We start from the raw sequence: 26,727 nt of genomic DNA on the forward strand, positions 1-26,727 counted from the left end.
TTGGGGTTCACAATTGAGTGGGGAATATGTGCTTATATGTAAATAACCCTAACATGACTGGTGAATGCTTTGGGAGTGGTGATAAATAATATGCTATGGGAGGGCAAGTGATTAATTCTAACTGAGGGGATCTGGGAGAACTTCTCTTAAACGAGATGGGATTTCAGCCAGGCTGTAGAGGATGGGCGGTAGGTTGGCAAGGGATGGGGGAGGGGAGCATCAATCAGAGAAAATTGCTTCAGACAAAAAAAGATTCAGCAGTTACTGGCTAAGAAGTTTACTGCGCTGCTTCTGAAACACACGTGCGCGCGCACACACACACGAGTCTTCTGAGAGAAAATACTGTATTCTCCCAGATTTTCTGTTCAGAATTGTCCAGAAATATTCTCCTCCTAGTATAAACGCACAAAAAAACTATAGGGGCAATTCTATAAGCCTTCAGTAGCCATTTTCCTCCCTTCAAAATGAAGAACAGAGCTGTTCTAACTCCCTACCCTACCACTAAAACTTGTTTAAAATCCCAATGGGTAACATGCAATTTCAGCTAGTTTAATAGACTTCCGTAGCTTAGCAATCCGAACGTTTTCTGTGTTTCTCTGTGTGTTCTAAAGAAAGTAGAAAGGCTTAACAGAAAAACCAAATCATCTCCCCATGAGATGTCCATTTTTCCTCTTTGATGTCATTATTCTGTCTGGGAGAATTGATTGAATGGCTATGAATGTTATTTTGCCTTTGCTCTGAAATATTTCTCAAGACTGGTCAATGGGAAACAGAGGCAAAATATAGGTATTGCAGAGAAGTGGAGAAATACTTTTAAATACCAATTAAATATTTGAAAATTTTTTTAGAAAGATAACTGGATCCAGAGTAGTATCTAGGCACCTTTTTAATAAAAGGAATACCTTATTTAGATATTATTTAATTGGGGGAATATGAAGCCAGAGGAGAAAAATATTTCCAAATGGCATACTTCTTTTGAAATGAAATAGCTACTTTGCTACAACAAACTCTGAAAACAGGTCATCATCCTCTGTATTGTAATTTTGCCAGGACTGTGTTCTTGAGTTCCCTGTCCCATTCTCCTGCCTAGCAACCAGACTTTGCCTGACTAGAGAAATGGCCCATGGCAAGGATGCTCCTTGAGTCCTCTTCATCATCCATTTTATTTATAAAACAAAACCAGTTAAAAAGAAAACAAAATTAGTCTCAGTGTGTAACAGTTATTATTTCAAGATACCATATTCTGATTCTTTTTTATTTGAATACACTCTGAGAACTCTGCCATTTTCGTTAAGGTTTGTTAATAAAGAATTTTACTTATCCTAGCTTTAGGGAACTCTGACAAGTTAAGTGACCTTGTGGAGACTGTCTGCCTAAGTTAAAATACAATGTGAGGTCTATTTCTGGTGCTGGTTTAGTTTATGATATCCTCAAAAAATGATACTTGCTCTCGCCAATCAGATGCTAATACAGCAGGATTTTGACAGAGATTTAGCCCCTTTTCAAAATTCCGTTAGTGAGGATACTTTCTGCTTCCAAAAACAAGGTCATCGTGGAAATCAGTTCCTCTATGCATGACAAGGGATCATTCTCAGACCTGAAAATAATGACTGCAGAAGGCTGCCATATTGAACCACTTAGCCTGAGATCTGCTCAGATATTTGGTGGAACCGGGCCTCTCCTTGGCCATATTGGGGTCCTCTCTGAAACATGCAGCCTCCCATTTTCTCTCCTTTAATTCCTCTTCATTTGAAAGGTGTAATTGCAGGCTGGCCAGTTAGCTCAGTTGGTTAGAGTACAGCCTTATAACACCAAGGACACAGGTTTGGCCAGGTGCCAAAAAAGAAAAAAATGTAATTATATCACAAACACTGTAGATGTTAGTGATGGAGCTTAAGTGCCTGTTTCCGCTTACATTCTGTGAGACTTTGGAAAACTTAACCTTTTAAAAGTGGGTGGGCCCTGCAAAGCTGCAGAAAAATATTTAAACATTTCTGCCTTAGAGATAGAAATTTATACCTATTCATTCAGTAGATCTAAAATACAGCAAAGCCTATAAAAAGTGGAGAAATAAGATTCTTAGTGGGAATATTTTTTCCAAATGCTGAGTTAGAGACTTCTCTGACTCTCACTTGTATTTTCAGGGACCTTAATTTCTGATATGTAACACATTCACCATGAGATCATGTGACAAACGTTGTTTAATTGCTGAGGAAATTGCTCGATGCATGGAACCACAGTCTTGGATGTAGCATTGATTCTGAGGGATGCAGCTTGTAAATGCTTTTGAGCACTTCTCATCAAACACCCATTTAAGCTTAGACATAAATAACAGAATTGACAAAATTCTACAAAATGTAAGGTTACAAATAGCTAACAATAATCAAAATTTTACTGTGTGCCAATCATTTTACTAAGTGTTTTAAAAGTACAGTTATGGGAGTTCTTGGTCAAGGTGGCAGAATAGACGGTCCCCAGCATCACTCTCTCCCACAAATCAACCAACTTACAACTATAAAAATGTAACAACAGCCAAGCTGGGGCCACTGGAGCTCAGGGGAAGAGGAGAAATGTATTGAGTTTATGAAGGCTGGAGAAACCACGATATGAGAGAAAGAAAAAACTGCTCGGAGCGTTTCAGGCCGCGGCCGTTTTAAGGCTGGAGCTGTTGAGCGCATGGAGCAGGAGCTGGCAGAAGCCACAGCTGTGCCCTTCAGATGGAGTTGCTTGGAGGCAGAAGGGGAGAAGAGGGCCTTGGTGGCCCCCAGGACAGCAAGACCACTAATAGGGTTCCCATGGATCCATGCCAGAACAAGGAGCCAGAAGAGCTGAAAAAGGGGAGCCAGAAGAGGCTGGTGAGTCATTGCAAGGGACTGGCACAGGTCCCATCCCATGGGAAGTGTTTGGAGCACAGGCGGTGAGGGAGATGGGCCCACCGGGAGAACACTGGGACACAGCAAGGATAGCTGATCTGCCTCCCAATCAGTGCAGGACCACTCAGAGGAGACTGGTCGGGAATGCAGAATTGCATGGGGTGTAGTTTGATGAAAAAACTCAGGCCCAGATCAGAGTTTCTACACAACCCAGGTGCACTGGGTCTCTGGAGAGCCAGAACTACCTATAAGGTCAACCATTAAACCCTGAGCTGCACAAAAAGCCTTCACTAGGGAAACAGCAGCAAAGCAGCAATTTAGCTCAACCACACAGCTCAAGTACTGGTTCCCACAGGAAGGTCCCCTGTGTTAGAAGTAAGCAAAGGACAAAAAATTAGTTCTGGCGCAGGCACACCACCAGTGCCTCGGGGTCTGCCAGGGGACCTGAGACACCCCGGGACCAGACACCCCCACCCACAACCAGGCATACCGCCAGCACTTTGGGGCCCTTCCCAAGGGCATGAGGCATAGAGCCAGGGACTGGACCCTTCCCAACCAGGTACACCACCAGTGCCAAGGAGCATGCCAAAAACATCACCTCATGTGGGAGGCCCACCACAGCCACCACAGTAACCATGGCTGCTACGAAAGTGTCTAGAAGTCACAGCCACCACACAGATGGTCCACTGGCCACTGGAGTGCCTTGACACAAGGAGAATCACCAGCAGAGACCAAAGAAAAGAAGAGGATGTCTGTCTCCACAAAGCCCATTCCAGAGTGACAGAAGAAGCCGCTGCTCTACGATAATATTGAGGGACCTGAACGCACCTCTCAGCATTGGACAGATCATCTAGGCAACAAATCAACAGAGTAACCATTACTCTTTCAGAAGGAGAGAAGAAATCTAGGGTCGTCAGTGGTGGGAAGGAGGAGAGACAAGGTGATAGGGAGAGATTGGAAAAGGGGCATAAAGAATAAGTACGATTTGTAACAATATACATACTAGTAATGTTGATTTGATCAACATGTCAACATTCAACTCCCAAAATATGTATAATCAATTATGATTCAATAAATAAATAAAAACAAAAGTACAGTTGTACACCACATAACATTGTTTTGGTCAACGATGGACCACATATACTACAGTGATTGGAAGAAGAGGCTATACCATCTAGCCTAGGTATGTAGTGGGCTATACCAACTAGTTTTGTGTAAGTATACTCTATGATGTTTGCATAAGGAAATTGCTGAATGATGAATTTTTCAAACATATTCCCATTGTTAAGCACCCCATGACTGTATAAAATTAATCCTCACATCTATGCAGTGAGGTAGGTAATATTATTATCTCTTTGTTACAGAACAGGGAACCAATGCATAAAGAGGGTACTGAATTTGCCCAAGGTACTAGGGAGAGCGGGTTTGACCTCATACTGTCTGGCTCTAGATCTTAAGTCACTATACCATTGCTGTTTCCTAGAATAAAAAGAGGCTGGGGTAAGTGGAGAGAGGCAAGAATTAAATGTCTTTTATCTGAAAATATCAGCCAGTGAATTGATTGCCTTTTAACATTTATTTATTACTATTATTTACATTTAAATAACATAAGATTTTTCATATGGATTTCTAATTAATTTTAGTGGATACTTAAAACTAATATTCTAAAGAAATTAGATATTATTGTCTAAATAGTTCACAGAGATATCAGGATAATCTAGCTTGGAACCCAAAACAAGAGTGAAGAGTGGGATTCAATAGATTTTGGGCTTTAAGTATTAAGTATGCCCAGAACTCATGCATTTTTAAGTCAGTTTTGAGATAATTAACAAAAATAAATTAGATGCTTAACAAGTTGGTATGATTCTATGCCTGGTATTTCTTTCATAGCCACTGGTTTTTACTATATTTCCATAATAAGTACTTTATACTTCTTACCAATTTCTAGAAAATCAAGTCTTCTTTGATAGTGAATATATGCCTAAATCAAAGCAAGAAAATGCAGCAGGAATTTATCTTCCTTGGGCTTCTACTAGGTTGGGAGGGCATTTTCCTTCTGTCCAAATGGTATTTTGATTGACAGGAGATTTAGAGAATTCTCTCAGTAGCCTATTACTGGGTCTAACTTCCTTTATTTTATGCACACCTACATAAACATCAGGTTAAGCTTGATGTTCCAGGGGCCAAATCATGTAAATACAGAAGTTAGATTCATTCTCATACTGAAATGCAAAGGATGTAATAGAATGTGAAAATATATTTAAGCTTTACTGGCTTTGGAGCGCAAATGGGGCCTAGACTTTTCCGATTCATTGTTAGCAAAGTGGTACATTCATGTCAACAGAGGGAAGGGGTATGGGGAAAGACCGCCTCCCCCATGATATTTGAGCGAATTAGAACACATGGAATTCATTTTTCTCAACGCAGTCAAGTCTGATTGCATCCTGCATGGCTACCATTCAACTTATTGAGATTCCATGGAAAGATTTTAGACTCTGAAGAGATCATGGCTTGAATCCTAGCTTCTCCATGTATTTAACTGTGGGCAAGATACTTAACCTCTCTGAGCTGCAATTACACCCCCAACCCCACCCACAAATGCTGTAAAGATCAAATTATAAAAGAAATGTCAAGTGCCTAATATTCCAGGCACATAATTTATAAGTTGCAAGGTACTTAGCTGAGTGTCTGGCACATAGTAAATGCCTAGTAAGGGGTAGCTGCAATTATTTATAATATTCGGGTGTTTGTTTCTTCTGCTTACTACCACCTTTGACTCTTTTTACTACTCCAGACTCAGCAAAAAACAAAAAAAAAGAGAAAAGGAGGTGAAAAGCAGTCAGTCCTTTGGACAGGGTAAATGATGAAATAAATTACTGAAATTAAATTTTAAAATTATATATGGATTTAATTTTTCCATTTTCTACCTTTCTCCTATTATCATAAATGAGAGTTGAATGTATTATCAATAGCAACATCATCATCTTCATCGTGGACCTGATCACACAGACCAAATTTCATGCTATAAAAAACTGACCTACGACCCTTTCAGGACACCAGTGTATTTATTAAAAACAAAAACAAACAAAAACTACCCCAGAAAAGTTCTGAGTTATCACACGTGGGTGAGATTTTTCCCAGAGAGAATTTACTGCAATCTGATTACAAGCCAGATTCATATCTTCTCTAATTATAACTCAGAACATTTGAGGTTTTTGCAAAATTCAATAAACTGTCCTTTTCCTGTCACCTCCCTTATTTCCCTATTGCCATTTCGAAAGCTCGGCCTATTCATTGTTGTCATCATCATATTTCAAGTAGAGCAGTTGTTTTGAACTCTGAAGATAATTGTTATCAGACTTCCGTTACTTAGGAAACATCCTTCTTAGAGGAGACACCTGGTGAGACAGACTGAGATTTAAATCCTGACTGTGCCACTTTTGACCTTGGGCCCATCTCCTTATCAGTGCGGTGGGGTTAGTAATACTTCTGGAGCTTTGAGGATGAAATGGGAAAGGAAAGTATGTAATACAGTGGCCATGGTACCTGGCAGTAGTAGGTCGCCAATAAGTGTTCCTTCTCCTTTCTACATCCACCCACCTTTGTAAATTTAAACACCTGTAAATTTAAACACCCCAATATGGTAATAATGCTGTACCTTTCTTTTGTTTCAAGGATGTGCTATTGGGGAAAGACAATGGCTTTGGTCTTGTTTACGATACACATTATTTGGCTGGCCCTGGATCTAGGTATGTATGTATATTTGTGATGTCTACTGCCTATGAATGCTGCTAGAGTTAAACTCATTTCTACAAAAAATGGAAATGTGACGTTATAATGTTGCATAGTGCTACCTTTTCAATTTGTGTAGGCCTTGGGAGATTTTTTATTTTTTATTTATGAATGACTTTCTCTAAGAATAACCTTGTTCAAAATACATTTGAATGCATGCTATTGAGGAAATGGGTAACTTCTAACATGTCTGACCTAGGATAATTAATGGACATGCTCTCTAAGCATATGCTATGACTCTCACAGACGGGGCCTCTCGTGTGTGGCTGATCTCTTCCAGTGCTGTGTGCAGAGGCTCAAGTGTGGTGATTGAGTGCTAGGGGAGGAATGGGCATTTCATTACAGCTTCACAGGGCAAGACAAACTCCCAGGAAGCACCTGAAGTGAAAAATAAAGCTCAAAGTCATAATTTTTAGACACTTAGGGATAGAAAGTAGCAGGAAAGTCATTTTTTTTAAAAAAAAAATGCCATCAAAATCATATTTCCTAGGTGGAAAAACTTAATGTACAATTTTTTAGAATTTGAATTTTTGAACTATTCACATGGGGCTTAGTAAGAAGTTTCCAAAGAGGGTTTTCCCTGAACCACATGCCTTGTATGTAGTTTTAATGCAGCATCACAGCTATCTACTATAGTCTATTATTACTAATGATAATATTCCTAAACCCTCCTTATTACTTTCCATGTTTTTTCAAGCCAATTCCTTAATTTTTATATTTCATTCAATCACTGTTTCTTTCTCCTTCTACATTTACTTTCTCAATAATTTAACCAACTACTGTCATGTAGAAGCAGTCAACATGGTGAGGAAGTGGGTATTAAGTTATCTCCTTTACAGCCAAGAGCAGCCTTTCATGGTTATATGCTCTTGCCCCTGTAGCTGTGTTTAAAGGGAAGAAAGTATTCAAGGTGAGACTGAGGATTTTGGCTAGTTCAGATACATTAATAAAAAGCTAGAGAGAAGGGAAAACTAACAGTGAAGTAGAGCACTGCTAAAAAGAGGATTGGTTTGAAGTCAAAGGTGGGACTAAAGAATAAAAACTCAAATAACCCTATTTAAAAATGGACAAAGCAATTGAATAGACATTTCTCCAGAGATGGTAGACATATGGCCAACAAACACATGAAAAGATGTTCAGTGTCACTAATCATCAGAGAAATGCAAATCAAAACCACAACGAGATATCACCTCATACCCATTAGGATGGTTACTATCAAAAAAACAGAAAATAGCAAGTGGAGAAATTGGAATCCCTGTGCACTATTAGTGGGAATGTAAAATGGTGCAACAGTATGGAAAACAATGTGGAGATTCCTCAAAATGTTAAAAACAGAACTACCACATGATCTAACAATGCCACTTCTGAATATATATCGAAAAGAATTGAAAGCAGGGTTCTGAAGAGAGATTTGTACACCTATGGTAGTCACTAGGCACAATAGCTAAAGGATGGAAACACCCCAAATGTTCATCAACAGATGAATGGATAAAATATGGCATATACATAGAATGTAATATTATTTAGCTTAAAAAGGAAGGAAATCTTGTCACATGCTACAATATGGATGAACCTTAAGACCATTATGCTAAGTGAAATAAACCAGTCACAAAAAGGCAATATTGTCTGATTTCACTTATATGAGGTACTTACAGTGGTCAAATTCATAGAGATGGAAAGAAGAATGATGATTAACAGGGTGGGGGAGGATGAAGAGTTGTGTAATGGGTATAGAGTTTTAGATTTGCAAGACGTAAATGTTCTGGAGATTTGTTTTACATCAGTGTGAACATACTTAATACTATTGAACTGTACACTGAAAAATGGTTAAGGTGAAATTTCATGGTGTGTTTTTTTTAACCACAATGAAAAAAATGCCTTTTTTTTAAAGATGAGACTAATTGCTCTCAAAATCTACTCTTGTCTATTAGGATTTCTGAATACATATCAACAGCCTCTCACACTGTATTATAAAAGGGACTTGAACAAAATCTTTTTCACCCTAAACTTTGTTCCTGAAAAACACAAAACAATCACCATCGAAAAGCATTTGTAAACAAACTAAGCCTTTAATTCAAAGATCATCTTCAAAAATACACATACCACTTTAGTATGGTTTGTATAAACTATGAAACATAAACTAAAAACATTGTATCAAAGTTTATTGAGCTGGATTTTTAAAGGATAAGTGTTATGTTATTTTATTGTATTTTTAGTGATGTCTCCTCCTTTTTAAAAGCCTCAAGATATAAGTATGATAATTAAAATAAAGGCACCTGAATTAGTCATTAAAACATTCCAGTTGACTCCTTGTCCTCTTAGATGATGCTAAGTTTAAGAATAGTTCATATCCTACAGTCTGAAGAGCAGGTGGGCAGAAGAGACACCGTTTGTTCAACAGACATTTACTGAGGGTACTTTGTCCCAGGCACTGAGGATGCCAGAATGAGCAAGACATGGAAGTGTGGAGCATCCCCAGAGCATCTCCTGCTTCTGGGTTTTATTGTGTTTTTTTGGTGTTTCGCTGGGATCCAAACCTTTGACCTTTGTGTTATCAGCACTGCGCTCAAACCAGCTGAGCTAATCTGCCAGCCCAGCCTCTGGATTTCTAAGATCCCCATTGGGGGAGCCACCAAGAAGTGCAGAGTGGCCCATCGTAGATATGGAGAGGATCTGTGATGGGAAGGAAGGAGTTGCATCTGAGAAAGATGGGCTCTTTATTCCATCATCTGTATCTATAATAAAGAAAAAATAAAGGTGTGAGAAGAGCTAATTTTGTTCTTTGCAGATCTTTCCCTTCCGCATGCTGCATTATCTTCACTTGGCACTCAGAGGATTTCATAGCAGGCCCCACAGTGTTGCTTTGATGTGGGACTGAGTCACAGCACCCTCAGAGAAGTCACATCTGTGAAATAAAAGTGCCATCTGCTCCCCAGATTCACTTGCATAGCCAGTCAGGGAACTACAAATATGGAATTTGCAAATTACAGTGGGTTTGCTGGAGATTTTTTTAGCCTCAAATTTACTCTTGCATAGCAGGCAGCCTGTGCTGCAGGCTCTGTTTTCTTTGTTTTGTTCCCCATTTTTTCCTTTAGAACACATAACAAAAGTATTAGGAACTGTCAGGGTTTCCCCTGGATCCTAGAAAACAGTTGTTTCAACCACCATGCACCATATTTGCTTATTACTGTCACCCTCTTTCTCCAGAGGTGACTGCTTATTAGCTCCTTAGGTGAGACTCTTTTTTATTTTTCATCTTATGAAATGAAATCACTAGGAGACTAATAGAAAGTTGTAAATAAACCTTCAAATTCAACAGCCCATGCAAATGTTCCCAAAGAGGCCTCCCCCATGGGGATCATACCAGGAGAGAATGAGGCAGCATTCTCTTGCCCTGAGACAGGACCTGTTCCCAGAAGTAGTCCTAAAAGGAGCTGAAGAAATGTGTTACTTGTGTCTTTTTATACCCTAAAGCCTGTCTTCAAAGGCCACCTCATATGTGGGATGTGTGCAGGAGGTAGAGGTGGTGAGAGAAGATAAATAAAAGGAAATGCTTTGTGAACCCAAGCATTCCATGTGATGTTTTCCTGTAGGAGCTTGTGCCCGGCTCATGCTTGATTTAACTTGCTGCTTTCTATGAGCAGCCAGGCGGGGACAGAGTACAGCTTCTCTGGGAGGGACTCTTCCCATTAAGTGCTCTTCCCATCTATATAATGATCCCTGGGCTTAGTGTTTGCCTCTTTATTCAGAGCTGTAACCCTCATGTCTGTATCCTGTTCCAGGTCACTCAGTTGTTCAGAAAGAGGCCAAGAAGAGATACCATTATTCATACACCATCCTACCCCTCGTTGGGATGGTTTAGGCTGCAAAGGAGTTGATGGTTCCTCAGTTCCTGGTGACCGTCCTGGAGTCCTGGACCATCAAAGGCAAGCCAGCAGAACACCTTGCCCCAGGCCACTGCCGGCAGGAATGCCAGGGCATCTGACAGACACCAGGGCTGTGCCACTGACCCCACTCAGCTCCCCTCTGCCTTCACCTGTTCCCTCTAGCTACTGCTCACAGGTTGCCACTGACCAGCAATCTGGAAGGGACGGTCAGGCAGGGCAACAATCTCTTGCACCTTGCACCCCTGCAATGACCCACAGAAGCAACGGTCACACCTTGACCCATCCTCCCAGTCCAAGAGGCTGTGAGTTCAACAGCTCAGAGCATGGGGTAGAAGAGGGAATGAGCAAGAGAGCCTCACTGCCTCAGTGGCCACCGCCTCCTCGGGCAAAGTGGGCCCAAGCAGTCAGGGAGGACAGCCTGCCTGAGGAATCCTTGTCACCTGAGTCTGCAAACCTGAAGCACTATAAAAACCAGCAGAGCCCTCCAAGTTCATGCAGCACTTCTGACCCAGACACGCCTCTTGGGGCCCCAAGCACTCCAGGGAGGATCTCCCTCCGCATATCCGAGTCAGTCCTGCTGGCCTCCCCACCACCTCGGGACGATTATGAGGATGAAGTGTTTATGAAGGACTTGCATCCCAAGGCCACTTCCAGCCCCACATTTGAAGCTCTTCCCCCACCCCCACCTCCTCCACCTCCACTGAGCCAGGAAACCCCAGTGAATAGCATGGATGACTTTCCTCCACCTCCTCCCCAAACCGCTGACGAGGCACAGCTGCTGGACAGCGAGGATTACGAGGAGCCCCGCAGCAGGTGAGTGAGCAGACTGGCAGGGCAGGCCTTCAGCTGAGGAGGGAAGACAGGGCTCCCCTCACTAATAGGAGCTGTACATGCTCCAGGCTGCCCAGCTCCTGCCATAGCAGAGCCCTGGTATGGAGGTTTCTCTGTACAAGCCCAGCTCGTGAGACTGGCAGAACTATTTCATTTGTTTAACTTGGGTGGTAGTTATGCTAGTGTTCACTGGGTACCAAGGAGTGAGGGCAGTGAAAAAAAAAGCCAAAACCCAGAGACGCAATTCACTTCTAAGGACATGATAGGTTCAAGGGGTCCAAGTAATTACCCTCCCTCTTCCTGGCTGAGTTCTGAATCAGCTAAGAAATAAGACAGAAGAGGGAGGCATATGGAAGACAAAAATACCATTTTTACTACCAACTGAGCTGATATTGAAGAATGTGGCTTCTGTATGAATGTAAATGGGTCTTCTGATACTGAACCCCAAATTAAATAGATTTACCTACCTGGCCACAGGCTGTGCTAAACATACGTGTACACACACACACATACATATACACAGATAGATATAGCCTCAAGGCAGCATACTGTACAAAAGAAGGAGAAGAGACTGGGCTGTGAATGGTCAGCTTCTCTTTCCAAAGTCACTCTATGTCTATAGGAAGGAACAAAGAATAGGGCTAAAGGTCAGTAATGTTTAGGGAAAATCTCTTCTTGGAAGCCAGAGTAATGCGGAGGAAGTATTTCCCAGCACACAGTCCCTAGGACAGGTAATCTTGCACAACGTCAAGAAAACCATTGCCTGATGTCATATTTGGGGTAGCTCCCTCTAAACACCACAAGAGTGACTTACCACCACTACCTTTTGTTCACCTGGACCTTTCAGAAGCTCTGGAATCTAACAATAACATTCAACAAAACTGAATTTCTACTGGATTCATCTCCCTTAGGACACGACATCCTCTCTGGGACCTACTACTCGGCTCGGGGGAAGGCCCTTTAGAACTCCGCAGTTTGTTTTTGTTTTTTTGGTGGGGGGGGATAATAACCTCAGAAATGGGATACCTCACCCCACTCCTAATGTGGGAAGCTCCAGCCCTGAGGTGAGAAGCTTCTCCCTCAGTCTTCCTAAATCCTCTCATCTTTACCCTTTTGTTAACTCTTCTCTTACTACTCTCTTATTTTGTATCCCTCACAGCTCCAGCAAGTTTTCCAAGATGACAATTGCAAGGGAAAGGGACATGCCCAGAGCAGCACATTTTGTAGGTAGTAAGATACTGGCTTCCAGACCCCAAGCTTCTATCAGGGGTTCAGAGGCTAGCCCCCGCTCCATCATGGCTGTTCAGCCCCAACTTGCTGGGTCTTTTGGCAAGCAGCCAAGCCCAGGGCAGCCACCTCCCATCCAGACTCAAAGCCTCATTCACGATCCGGTCAATGGAACTCAGGGTATAGAAAAGAAAGTCAGTTCTGATCCTCAGAAGACCTCAGAAGACATCAGAACAGAGGCTCTGGCCAAGGAAATTGTCCACCAAGATAAATCTCTGGCAGACATTTTGGATCCAGACTCCAGAATGAAGACGACTATGGACCTGATGGAAGGTTTGTTTCCCCGAGATGTTAACTTGCTGAAGGAAAACAGTATAAAGAGGAAGGCCATGCAGAGAACTGTCAGCTGCTCAGGATATGAAGGCAACAGGTATGTCCCCAAAGAAACTTATCATCGAAATCCTTCCATGGGGTGATGATAAATCTAGGACTACTTATCTGATGTTTTCCTACTTCACAGATCCTGACCCAAAAGTAACATTCCATCTCAGCCTTAGGAGATGACTCTGAGGAGTAGGGTGTGGGACAGATGCCCAAGAACAAAAGTAACAGCAATATTAATAATAATGAAATTGCTGTTAAGACCTATTCACGTTCTGTGTGTCAAGCATTGTATTAATTTCTTTATATAAACTATCTCATTTAACCCTCATAAGAACCTTCTGAGGTAGCTACCAATTTATCTCCACTTCACAAATGAGAAAACTGAAGCAGTGAGGAATTAAGAACATGCTCAACCAAGGTCATAGGATGTGTGAGTGATGCCACCTGGATTTGGACTCAGCCCCTGTGACTGTGCCTGTTCTCTCAGTGTTGACACAATGCTCAGCAGATGTGCGATTGCCCACTCTCCATCAGAGCTGCCCTTGCAGAGGCTTCTGGGGCTCAGCGTGAGTAAGGGCATGTAGAAGTGGTGAGCACGGCCGAGGCCTCCCCAAGGCTGAGGTGGACATGGTCTCTATAGAAGGATGAGGGCCTAGGGAAATAGATTTACAGTCATGCTTTGTTTAGTGACAAAGATGCGTGCTGAGAAATGTGTCCTTAGGTGATTTCGATGTGTGAACATCATAGAGTGTACTTACACAGACCTGGCCTATATGGTATAGCCTGTTGCTCCCGGGCCACACACCTGTACAGCATGTTACTGTACTGACTACTGTAGGCATTCGTAACGTAATAAGTATTTGTGTGTCTAAACATATCTAAGCATAGAAAAGGTACAGTAAAAACACAGTATTATAATCTTATGAGACCACGTTGTATGTGTGGTCTGACCTTGACTGAAACATCGTTATGTGGCACATGACTGTATTGACTACACTGACATTCACCTTTGAGTCATTAAGGTGGGTGTTTGCTCAAATCCTAAAATCAAGAATGGTCTGAGTGGGAGCCACATTCTTCTGGTTTTGTTCCTGAAGCTCCTTGAGCCCTGCCTGTTGACATTCGTATAAAATTTGTCCTGGTGCCCAGCCACACGGATGAAAGACCATGAGTAGTCTATTTTTCATTCTTTTGATATCTCATGGGTTATTGTAATATTTTCTCGCATGTTTGATTTCCTTAAGGGACTACTATGGGAAAGATTTAGAGTGGTTTTTATTTTCTTTTTAGTTTTTCAATGAAAACAATGTGTTTTGACAGACTGGGACTCAGCAGTTAGTGGCTTCCAGACTAAATAAAAATAGGGCTGGCCGGTTAGCTCAGCTGATCAGAGCATGGCCTTGTAACACCAGGGTCAAGGGTTCCCTGTACTGGCCAGCTGCCAGAAAAAAAAACCAGAACATTTCATCCAAATTTGTAGTTACGGTACTTGCATTCTAGAAATTTTGGGCTGATCCTAACTAAATTTCTAACGGGAGCATCATGTTTTGTTTTTGAGGGGGGAGGGAAAAAGCATACAGTATGTGGTACTTACAAGCTATTTATTATGTTGTCAGAGACTCTCCTAAGGCAAGGTCTTAACAGTCACCTGGTCCAGCCCCTACTTTTTCAGATTTGGCAAATGTAGACTAATTGAAGTAAAGTGATTTATCCAGGGTTATGCATTTAGCAAACACTTACTGAGCACCTGCAATGTGCAAGGCAATCCACTGTGTACCACGGGAGCCCCAAAGATGAGTTTTTGTGGGTGTGCCAGTCAGTTCACCATGCGTGGTTATAGTGTGGTCATTCTGTTCTGTGACCACTCACTGTAGAGAGACTTAATTTAGAAATACCTCATTAGAAAAGTATTTCTTAGCATTACCATTGAGAACATATGTTCTCACAAGTCAGTTTAGAAGTGAAACGGTCATGAAGCTTTTGCAGCAGAGAGCTTCCTGAGGATTTCAAAAGGATGACATATGCCATCTCCTGGTAAAAATAAGCATTGTCCTGTTGTGCATAAGACTCAGCAAATAGCCATTGTGAGGGTTAAACAGTGCCTGAGAAAGCCCATTTGTAATGTAATGGATATATGTGGAAACAAAGACAGAAAATAATGCATCAGAAAACTTCGTTCCTATATTTTAATCAATGGATTAAAAGTAGTTATTTTGCTTAGAAAGACAGTCATCAAGCAGGAAACTAGTAAAGATGACTTTTTTGTGTGTGGTTCTCTATTTAGTGGGTAGAATCTGAAATATAGGCTGAAGGGCAACTTGATTACAGTAAAACAGAGAACACTAAATATTAGTTTTTGCAATTTCTAGTTTTTTCTTCAGCCTTGAAACCCCCTGTTGTATAATCAATTAGTACATTTTACATCTCATATTAGTTTACTGTGGACCATCAAGCCCCAGATTCCCCAGGCTTATGTGGGGTATCAGGCCTACTTGAGAAGGAAATTGATGTGTCCAAGCAACAATACAAAGGTACTTCAAAAAGTTCATGGAAAGATTTGTATTATCTCTTAATTCTATTTTTCCTTGAACTTTTTGAAGTACCCTCGTATAGCAGGCATCAGAAAGGTTATGAGTAACCAAGGAAGAGTAGGGAAATAAGTAACCTAAAACCTGAGGTTTGTGCAGAACCTTGAAAACACTTTCACATTGATTGAGTTGTGGCTCTGCATTGTCTTCCTGTGAAATAAGGAGTCGGTTTCATTCTTATATTGATCACAAAAGGAGAAACCTGCCGGGAGGTTAAATTTCTTACCCTGAGTCAGCTGGCAAGGCCCCAGTCCTGACTCCACTCCCATCCCCAGTACTGCCTTGGGTGGTTTTCCATACCAAGTTTGCTTGGCTCCAAGAGGCCTATACATAGCAATCACTCGTTAGTAAATATGTACTAGGTCATCCTAATTTCTAGGAAAGAAATGAAATAGAATTGTTTTATGTATTTCTGAAAGGACAGATGTTTGCAGTGAAATGAAGTTTCTGGTATGTGCTATGTGTGGCTGTACTTGGTGTTCTTTGTGGTCTAGGAGTGGAGACAAGGAAGCAGTGGGTATGTTGGTCAATTGCCCTGCCTACTACAGTGTGTCTGCTCCCAAGGCTGAACTTCTAAACAAAATCAAAGACATGCCAGAAGAGGTGAATGAGGAAGAGGAGCAGGCGGATGTCAACGAAAAGAAGGTAAATAAAGGATGCCGTGCCCTCGTTTTGCTTTCCCCAGAAAGATAAGTCAGGGTCCTTGTAATTAGCAGAGTTACTGGCCCCGTAAGTCAGGAGTGCAAGGGATTGGTCTCGTCACCAAACCTTGCCAAAATCATCACAGACTTTGGACTTGTGTAGCTCTTTAACTGACTTCCTCACAGCTCTCGTGGGAGTAGGCAGGGCAGGTAAGCTGTGGTCATTTTCAATTTTACAAATGACAAAAGTAGAGCTTAGAGGGGTCAAGTTATTTCCTGAAAGTCTCACGGCTAGGAGCAGATCTTAAATCCTTGGCCTCCCAGTCTAGCACAGAGAGCCCAGCCCTGCTCTTGGCAGCTGATCAGCCAGTTCTGATGATCTGTGTAATTTTTACTTCATGTTTCGTGGTCAAAACGGAAACTAGAAAATCTAGAAACTTTAAGAGAGGCCAATTGTCAAATGACACTTCTGAGAAAAGGTGACATTGACCTATATATGTTCCCTAACTCTCTTTGCAGTGCCTCAATGAATAGCTTGAAAGAGCAGCATTGGAATTTAGTTATTAGCATTTGATATTCCTACAGAAATTTTTAAAAACTTTTTTATTCCAAATATTTTAACATTTACTTGTACATATTTGTGGGATACAGTATGTTTGAATACATGCATATATTGCACAATGATTCATTTAAAGTAGATAGCATAGTTTTGTACCCATTAGTCCGAGAAATTTTAAGTGCTAAACATATTTAAAATGACCGTTCTGCTGCTGTTGTCTTCCCACATGCCATGGAGATCTAAGCCAGCCTGCACCTGCAGGGGATAAAGTTGTTGCCATTCCACTTTCCCCTCAGCCCCAGAGGGACTGTGAGGGGCTGCCTTCCGCTGTGCTTACAGCTCCCCACACAACTCAGGCATGCACGCCGCAACTCAGGCATGCACGCCGCAGAAGGACTCTTAAAGCTTGTTTCTTGCTGAGCATGGAACGTGAGTGGTTTTCAGTGGCAGGAGAATCAGAATTTCTTATGTGAATCTATTGTATTTGTTCTACAATGTGTGTCCCAAGCCCTCTTGTTCATCTGCTGGAATGAAACCATAGGCCATAGACCCTCAGAGCAGGGAGTAATGGGACAGATGGGATTTTAGGGGTTTTAGAAGCACCTCTGTCAGTGGCATTCCTCTGCCTCCTACCACCCCCCAGCTCTGTGGGCTCAAAGCTGAAGTGCTGATGCAGCCATTGCAGTAACTCATCCCGCTCAGCCCAAGGTTTCCCCACTTAAATACCTGCTTCACGGCAGACCCCCTGGTATATCCCCACCTCAGCACTGCAGAGTGCCCCCACTGCATGGGTCGTCTGACTGGAAATAAGACCCTTTGTTTTTGGGCTGTCTATATTTATACCAGAGAGAGAGCTGTGTAAACACCATTACATATACCGGGTTGCCATGACATCTTCAACTGAACATTTCACAAAGAGCTTGTTGTTTGTTTGTTTTGTTTTCTGCATGTAGACATACCTGCTTTACAGCAGCAGTGTGGCAAATTACTCATTGCTTTTCCCTCCCCGTCTTAATTTTATTTTTTAACTGCTTTTTCATCACTTTATTATCACCTTCTCACTCTGAGAATTATGTGGCAAAAGTATTTTTATACTGAGAATAGGAATAGAAGATGAATTCATCCTCATGGGAAATAACATTAGATACCACTTATTACGTTCCAGGTATGAGCTATGTTTTTTTTTACATAGGGCTGTATTATCTTCTTTATTTACTTGAAACTCCTCTGGTGCCTGTAGTGAGTGGGCTTTTGTCTTCTGAAGCCTGTTACTCCATATAAAGGCACTACAAATGACTTGAGACTCTCCAGGCTTCGAATCACTGACACTGCTGTCCTAATACTTCTGGTTTAAAATTGGTTTTAATAATTTCAAACTCTGGCTGGTTACTTAGAGCTGGAGAACCTCCATTTTATCTCAGTTCCCAGGGCAGGAAGGTTTAGAGGCAGCTGACCTGGGAGCAATTTTTAGCAGGCTTTGGAGTCAGATAGACTTAAGGTTAAATTCTGACTTCACCATCCGTTAGCTGTGTGTATAGCACGTAAGTTCTCTAATTCTGATTACTTCAGCTTAAAATGTGGCAATACAGTAAGAGGTAATGAAGAAAGATACATTAAGTAGTTTGATATTTTGTAATGCAAGGCAAAAAGGCTTGGGATTAAATTTAAAATTACCAAATTTTAGCACATTAGCAAAGGAAGGCCACGGATGGTGGGAGATAAGGCTGAATGGATCCACAGGGACAAGAAGTTCATGGAAGTCACATAGGGCTTTGTGTGAAATGCTGAAGTTTGGATTTCATCATGTGGCAATGGAAAGCCCTTTGAGAATTTTTGTTTTAATGAAGTACAAGTTTATAAATGTGTAAGAGAATTTTCATTAGTGTCACATTTACATATCTGATTTGGAAGCAAAATGTGTGAGCTTTAAGTAATGATGCTGAAGGTATCTATTAATATATTCAGCATAAATTTGAAAATGCAATTTTCTTCCTGATATATAACAAAATTTTCTAATGATGGTTAAAAAAACGATGCTTGGCCAATTTTCATTCCCCAAGAATGTTCTAAGGGAGAGTGTAGATTTTCACTAAGTTTTGCAAAGTAATAATATGTTACCTAATATTTAAAGTTATTCATAACATAAGATGTATTTCTAGGCATGAAATTCAATCAGTGGAAACTAGAGTCTTGGTTTATTAATATATATTTTAAAAATTAAAACTAGCATTTTAAATCAGTTCTATTTTATTTAATATATTTTCTATTTGTACATTCCAAGATGATAACTAATAATATTCCAAGTCAGTATAATAAGTATTACTTAAAATATGAAACACTTTCATTGTCTGAACTTCTGACACACATAAAAACTAAAGGAGCAACGGCCAGGCCTATCCAGCAGAAGTGGCTCCATCTAGACCTAGTTTTTACTAGCAGAAGCCTCAATTCACTGTTCCTTGACCCCAGTCACTTGGCTAGTAGTCCTCAATTACTCTTGTTTGTGATGCAGACTGTTAGTCAACAGAGGCTGGCTGTGTCTTCGTAGTGATGTTTTTGGCAACACCATCAGCACAAGTCCTCTGAGCAGAAGGCAAAGCAGGGTTGTCCTGTTGGGGGAGAAGCTGAGTACTCCCCCAGAGGCATCTACCTAAAATGAGTGATATGTACTCTTTAAATTGTTGCCTGATCTTATGATAGCACACACACAAAAAAATTTGGATGTATATAATATTTTTATATTTTCCAAAGTGCTCACATAAGCCTTATTTCATTTGAGTTTCATAACGTTCCTATGAGCTATTTTAACGTAGTGATTAAAAGTCTGAATGTGGAGCCAGATGACCTGGATTTAAGCCTGTCTCTGCCACTTGCTAGCTGTGTGGGCTTGGGCACATTAACCTCTATACACCTCACTTTCCTCATCAGTAAAACGGGGATCAGAATAGTACCTATCTCATCTGATGTTGTAAGCAGTAATTGAATAGTAAAACACTTAAATAGTGCCTGACACAGAGAAAGAGCTCAATAAGTAGACATTATTATTAGTTTTAGGCAGGTATAGTCATCCCTCAATACCCGTGGGGCGTTGGTTCCAGGACCCCACAGGGATATCAGAATCGACTGGTGCTCAAGTCCCTTACATATTATCACCTTGCTATGGAAAACTGAGGTACAAAAGGTCAAGCGACTTGCCCGATGGTGGATTTCAGGTCAGAGCCTGGTCTCCTGACTGCTAGTCCAGTGTTCATCCTGGACCACTAAGGAAATGGGAAAGGGCCCAACAGCATATTTCTGTGTGCAGATGGTGGGCTGTGTAGGAGGGAAGGTCTGCATGGCTGTGTTTAGAGAAAGGACTCTTATAAATAGCATCTCATGCAGGGTGAGTTAACAGTTTATGCCAGACAAGAAGTGAAATGGATACATTCCAATGATTTTACAAATTTAGTAGCTCCTGAGGGACTAGTGTGTTATTAAAAAACAAGACAAAACAAAAAACAACACCTCTTCTCCCTCCCACAGTGAATTCTGCTGGTAGAAATTAGTAGTTTTTTTGTTTTTGTTTTTATTTTAAGAGAACTGCCTGGCAAAGAAATGGATATTTCTTTATAGCCAACTCTCCCTTGTTGCCTTTGGTTATTCAAATCTCTCTTAACTGCATTTTTAAATCCAAATTTCCATATTTTAAGGGCTTGGTAAATAATTTTAAATACCATCCAAATAAGTAACATTCAGCCAGGAGTGACTGATGTGACCGCTCAGTAATACTTGCATTAGCATATGTGGCTGAGCCATGAGATATCACATTACAGCCCAGCAAATAGCTTTCAGAAATCAGAATGTCACAAAGTGTGTACTGGGCCTCCCTGTATCACTTCTAGACACTTTCATCTCATTCTATTCTTCCTTACACCGTGAAGCCTGGAGAACACATCAGGCTCCTGTGACAGATGTATTTATGTTTGTGCCCAGCATGGATGTGTGTTTAAACCCATACAGGGTCTGGAAAGGAAAGAGTGAGTAGATTAGGTTATGAAGCCTGATCCCTCATTGCTTTCAGCTGTGCCCATTGTTTTGACCCTGAGCACAGGACATCCTAGCCCACTGAGCCATGCTTACTTCATGGCTGCCCCTTCCCACCCGCCGCTGCTGATGTGCTAGGAGCCCAACTGAGTTCAGCAGAAACTCAGAAGCATGAGTTCTCTCCTCTCTTCACCACTCACCCCCACATGTGAGGGCAGACAACTCATCATTGCTGGTTTCTGCTCAATTTGCAAATTGTAATCATCCCACTATCCCTTACGATACCAGCCATAATGAAGATTTTTAAAAGACGTCAATTAAATTCTTAGTAAAAGTGCTTTGAGTTCCCTCCAGAAATGATGACACACAATATTAGTTTCAAAAGAAGTCATATTTGTAGGAATAATGGAAAACATGAGGCTGTTATCTTCTTTCTTTCCACTATTTAGTTTTTAAAAAGCATTTTCTATAAATTACATTTCTCAAGATGTGAGGTTAAAATGAATGCCAAGAATTTGAATGAGCTGAGTGCCTTTTCCTGAGGTTGGAGTGATAAGAATGTTTTGCTCAGTTAAATATCCCTTTGGATTTGGTATAACTCAGTTTTCTGTAAGAAAGTATCGTCCAGTAACATCTAGAGTGAAAAGCCTAGGAGATGCACCCTACAAGGTTAAAAAAAGGGGGGGGGGCTGTCTTCACATAGATGTCAGTCTCTTTATCTATCTGAAAAACAGGAATAATGACATTTGAGTTGTCACAACCATGTCCAGCAGGAATGTTGGGAGATGTAACAGCACGCAGTGGTTATTTTTCTTATTGCTCTCCATTCCAGTATCGTTGCTATTATTTTCTTCATGGAAACTGATGCCACAACAATGAAAGATCATCACACCCTGCTAGGCATTTTGCTGGACGTACCCAGCATGTTATCTTGCAGGCAAATACCATAGCTGCCAGCCAGAATTGCTTTTTGGAAAAATGATGGAGTTTTCCAGGAGAAGATAAGGAAAATTAAGCAATTAACATTAAACAGTATTCTTTCTCACCTGCATTTTTCTGGGCTTAGACTCTTCAGTTGAGGAGTAATAATATGCTTATATGAGGGTACTTCAAAAAGTTCATGGAAAAATAGAACTAAAAGATAATATGAATCTTTCCATGAACTTTTGAAGTAGCCTCATACACTATGCATTTTTTTCACTTCCAAAATTGTCTTTTACATTGACTTTGAACTGAACAGCTTGAGAAAAGCCGAAGATTATGACCCATGATGAGATGGTGTAGCAGATATGAATTTTTTAGCCTCTGAATTGAGAAGACAACAAGATGTCACTATCGAAGCCAGAACTCGAGGGGCTGGTGGGTTAACTCAGTTGGTTAGAGCGTGGTGCTGATAACACCAAGGTCTGGGGTTCAATCCCTCTTCTGGCCAGCTGCCAAAAAAAAAAAAAAAAAGATCTTGGACATTGCAAGGACATGATGAACCTCACACTGAAGTACCTCTGATGGTCCAGCTCCAACGTGGGCAGATCATGGAGAAATAAATATTTCCCTATATCATTGTGATTGTATTCCTAATGGACACACTCTGGTACTGATGTTAGAGAAATAATAGAAAACATTGTTACTATGCTTCAATTCTGTTAGTCAAAAATATTTATATTTTTCTTCTGTTGTTTTTTTTTTTCCTTCCTTTAAAATGAGAATATACTCCAACATAGAGGTTGTGACCTTTATTCTTAACAAAGTGTTCAATTGAAACCACTCGGCTTGTTTTTAAAAATATATATATATACACACACACACACACACACACACAATCGGGAGTGGGGGGCTGGGACCTTTTCAGTGGTAAAGAAATAGGTTTTAACTAAAAAAGATTATGTCCTTTTTCCATCTGGCTGCCTTAGGCTAAGAGGAAAATGAAAGGCTAATAACAAAAATCATGGAGTTTAATTTCTCTTGCACAAAAGAAGTAGCAGACACAATACAAATGAAGCAAACTTGAAACCACTAAGACTTCTACTTCATTCCTTCAGTAAAATATATTGGATATTTGTGGAACACTGTTTTGTAAGCATAGACATTTGTCATTAAGGTGTCAAATTGCATAGTTCTGGTAACTGGAGTCAGTGAGGTAGAAAGAACCAGAAGCTGACTTTCTGATCAGTGTCTCAGTCCTAGTATTATAATGATCACACAGTGGTGGCCCCTAGAGTCAGGCTGACCTGAGTAAAGGCTGTCCTGTCTCATCGCACATGTGTCTTAGGCCATCACGTCACCTCATGGCTTAGTTTCCTTACTTTACTGTATGTGGATAAAGGAGTATGTACTACACGATTGTTGGGAAGACTAAATGAGATAATCAGTGTAGAGTTTCTCCCATAATGTATGGCACATAGTAATTGCTCTACAAATAGGATTAATATTCAACTCAGCTCTGAGACCTTGGGCAAGTCCTTTAATTCCACTGACTCTTAGCTTCTCTATTTGTAAAACAAGAATAATGTGCTGCCTGTTAGCTCAGTTGGTAAAACAAGAATAATATTTATCCTTCCTGCCTACTTACCCCACGGTATCGTTGTAAGGATCAAGTGAGAGCATGTCTTGAAAGGACTTTTAAAAATGAATAGTTAACGAACCAGTTGGGAAGGCAAAGCTGTACACAGCATGACACAATTAGGAAACCTTACAAGGCGATGTGTAATCAGGTGTTGGCCTGTGAGGACCAGATAGGTTCAAAAAAAGGCCATTGTAGACATTCAGAGAAAGGAAAGACTATTATGGCCTAATGGTGGGGGACAGTCCATATAGAGTCAGGGAGCATTCAGCTGAACCATGAAGAAAAGACAGGATGTGGCTGGAAGGAGCAATCCTCCTTATGCTGACGACTCCTGCTGGCTGACCTTCACTGTGTGTCTTCTGTTGTTACAGGCCGAGCTCATTGGAAGCCTCTCCCGCAAGCTTGAGACCCTCCAGGAAGCAAAGGGGAGTCTGCTCATGGACATCAAGCTCAATAATGCCTTGGGAGAAGAGGTGGAGGCTTTGATCAGTGACCTCTGCAAGCCCAATGAGTTTGACAAGTACAGGATGTTCATAGGAGACTTGGATAAGGTGGTGAATCTGCTGCTCTCCCTCTCAGGGCGCCTGGCTCGTGTTGAGAACGTCCTTAGTGGCCTTGATGAAGATGCCAGTAATGAAGAAAGGGTAGGTGGCCTAGCAGTTGTTGAACAAGTTCTCCCTCTCAGCCTGTGTACACAGAGAGATGACATTAGACATGAATCCCTTCTCTCAGGAAGATTTGGGGCAATCTTATCCCCAAAATATGGGACAGTCTCTTTGGGGCAGGGAGAGAATATAGCATATAGACAACCAAGAAACGAAGAAGGCATCTTCTGTGCCACGATGTAATGTTGACACTTAAGGCTCAGGGAATATTTAGGAAAGTAAAAAGCCAGAGTTTCTTTCCTCCCAGCCCTCTTCCTTCCTTTCTTTCCTGAAGAAGAAAAGACAAAAGCATGATGGGTATTGATATTTAGAAGACAGAGCGATGACAAAACAGTTGGGGGGTTGGGGATGAGGAGGGGGAAGGAACGTGAGCTCAAGGCTGCAGGGAATCTGCGTGTGAGGGTCCACAGGTGTCTCCGCTGCACCCCCTACTGGAAGGAAGAGGACAGGTAACAAAAGTGGTGATCATGCTGGAGAAAACTAGCCAGGACCTCTTCTGTGTCAGGCACACCCTGCAGTCTCATTGAGTCCTCACAGCAGACAGTAAGTGATGGAGTCAGGGTATGAGGGGTCCTACTTCCAAAGCTAAGACCATCCTTCGTCTCTGCTCATCTGTACAGCAAATATTTATTAGGTGTCTAGTGTATACCACCTGCTGGTCCAGGCACATGGGATACATTTGTGAACAAATCAGATCCCTGCCCTCACGGCACTTACTTATCAGGGGAAGTTAGACAAACAGTAGATATAACGTGTGTGTGTGTGTGTGTACGTGTGTGTGTGTGTACGTGTGTGTGTGTGTGTGTACGTGTGTGTGTGTGTGTGCACTTTGAGAACCACTGTATGAGGGTACTTCAAAAAGTTCATGGAAAGATTTGTATTATCTTTTAATTCCATTTTTCTATGGAGGTTTTGAAATACCATTGTATCAGCTTAAGTTACTCAAGGTACTTTGATGATTGTCTTTTTAAGTCTGGAACGCAAAAGTGAAATCATTACCCCAGCCACTTAATGTAACCCTTCTCAGAGTGAAGCTACCAAACCACTTGTGAGATAGAGAACCATAGAATATGCGACATAAAGGTACCAAACTGATTTCCAAAGAGTAAGGACACTTTAGAGCAACAGTTGAAATAGAAACTTAGATATTTTGCAGTCCTGTAAAAGGTGTCCTTGCAGGGAGTTTGGCTCTTTTCCTCCTTCCCCTAGTCCTTTGCTGATCTGTTTATCTTGCCCTGGCAGAGCTCTCTCAACGAGAAGAGGAAGATCCTGGCAGGGCAGCACGAGGATGCACGGGAGCTCAAGGAGAACCTCGATCGCAGGGAGCAGGTGGTTCTGGGCATCCTGGCCAATTACCTGTCGGAGGAGCAACTCCAGGATTACCAGCACTTTGTGAAAATGAAGTCAACGCTCCTTATTGAGCAGCGAAAGCTGGATGACAAGATCAAACTGGGCCAGGAGCAGGTCAAGTGTCTGCTGGAGAGTCTTCCCTCGGATTTCATGCCCAAGGCCGGGGCTCTCCTTCTGCCCCCAGACCTGGCCAGTGAAACGACTCCTGTGGGGGGTTGTACTTTCAGTGGTGTTTTTCCAACATTAACCTCTCCACTTTAACCTCTTCTAAAATACCCAACCAAAAGATCACCATTTCTCTCCACACTTTAACATGAGAAATGTTGCAGTACAAACACTGTTTGAACTGTATAGGTTATTGGCGTCTTTCTGGATAAAAGGAAAAAAATTCTGTCCAAGAAGAAGCCTGTTTTTTCCTTCTTGCCCTTCATGATTGATCTTTGAGAGCTTGAATGCTGCTGGAAGCTTATGCCTTTCTATTATTACTTTGTAGTAGAAAGAAAGTTAATGAAACTGTGAGAACTGACTGGAGAGTTTTCATTGATCATTTAGTTTTTAACAGGCTGAGGCAACGTAGATCAGTGTGTGCAACACTCAGGAACGTATCCACAGTGGCCTTCCTTGCTGGTGGGTGGTGTATCCTGACGACAGGTACAGGTACCGTTAACGAAGGGTCTGCAACATAAAGCCTTAAAAAGACACAAACACGCACACACTGAGAAGAAAATTGTAAAACCTTGAACATTGTTATTTATATTTTTAAAAGTGAAAAAGATCATTATGTTTGTGTGCTAACCACTTATTTGATTGTATTTTGTGGTGGATGTAGACAATTATATTTGAGCTTTGTATTTTGTGAAAACCTTAATGAAATGAAGAATTCCAAAGATAGTCACATTGAGCATGGAGCCTTTTGTTTTTTCTTACACTCTTGACTTGTCTGTCTTATTTTTACATACATGAGTAGACAGTCCACATTTGCATTAACCTGAGTGTGGGGGGACCCCATCTTCCACTACTGCCAGTCCTTACCCCTTTCTTCCTGTACGAAACAGGAGTGTACACACCTTCCCCAGGAGGAAGGCTTTATGCAACATGGTTATCACATCGTTTCCTAGTGCTTTCATGTCATTATCACTGTGGTGGGGAGATAAAACTAAATTTTATTAACAAGGACAACTCTCGAAATTGTATAACAAGAAGAGGAAGTCCAGAATCCAAAACAATTCAAAACTGAGTTCATGCTGTTTTCCTGTATGGGATTTGGGCTAAATACAACCTATTTAGTGAGATATATAATCAGCTGTTTTAATGATGCTTTAAAAATAAGTTTGTTTTCCTAAA

General features: G+C 41.3%; 1 protein-coding gene across 1 annotated transcript in view; it reads left to right on the forward strand.

Annotated features, from left to right (window-relative positions):
* The window catches only part of SHROOM3 (shroom family member 3), a 284,376-nt gene extending 258,732 nt beyond the window's left edge, over positions 1 to 25,644 (forward strand). The window contains exons 6-11 of the mRNA XM_063108523.1: positions 6,549 to 6,622; positions 10,448 to 11,365; positions 12,543 to 13,040; positions 16,077 to 16,227; positions 23,740 to 24,012; positions 25,276 to 25,644. Of these exons, the coding sequence (XP_062964593.1) occupies positions 6,549 to 6,622; positions 10,448 to 11,365; positions 12,543 to 13,040; positions 16,077 to 16,227; positions 23,740 to 24,012; positions 25,276 to 25,644 (2,283 nt within the window). The remainder of the gene's footprint in view (positions 1 to 6,548; positions 6,623 to 10,447; positions 11,366 to 12,542; positions 13,041 to 16,076; positions 16,228 to 23,739; positions 24,013 to 25,275) is intronic.
* Positions 25,645 to 26,727: the final 1,083 nt, after the last annotated feature.

The sequence above is a fragment of the Cynocephalus volans genome, chromosome 9 (genome assembly GCF_027409185.1).
Source record: "Cynocephalus volans isolate mCynVol1 chromosome 9, mCynVol1.pri, whole genome shotgun sequence".
Lineage (NCBI taxonomy): Eukaryota > Metazoa > Chordata > Mammalia > Dermoptera > Cynocephalidae > Cynocephalus > Cynocephalus volans.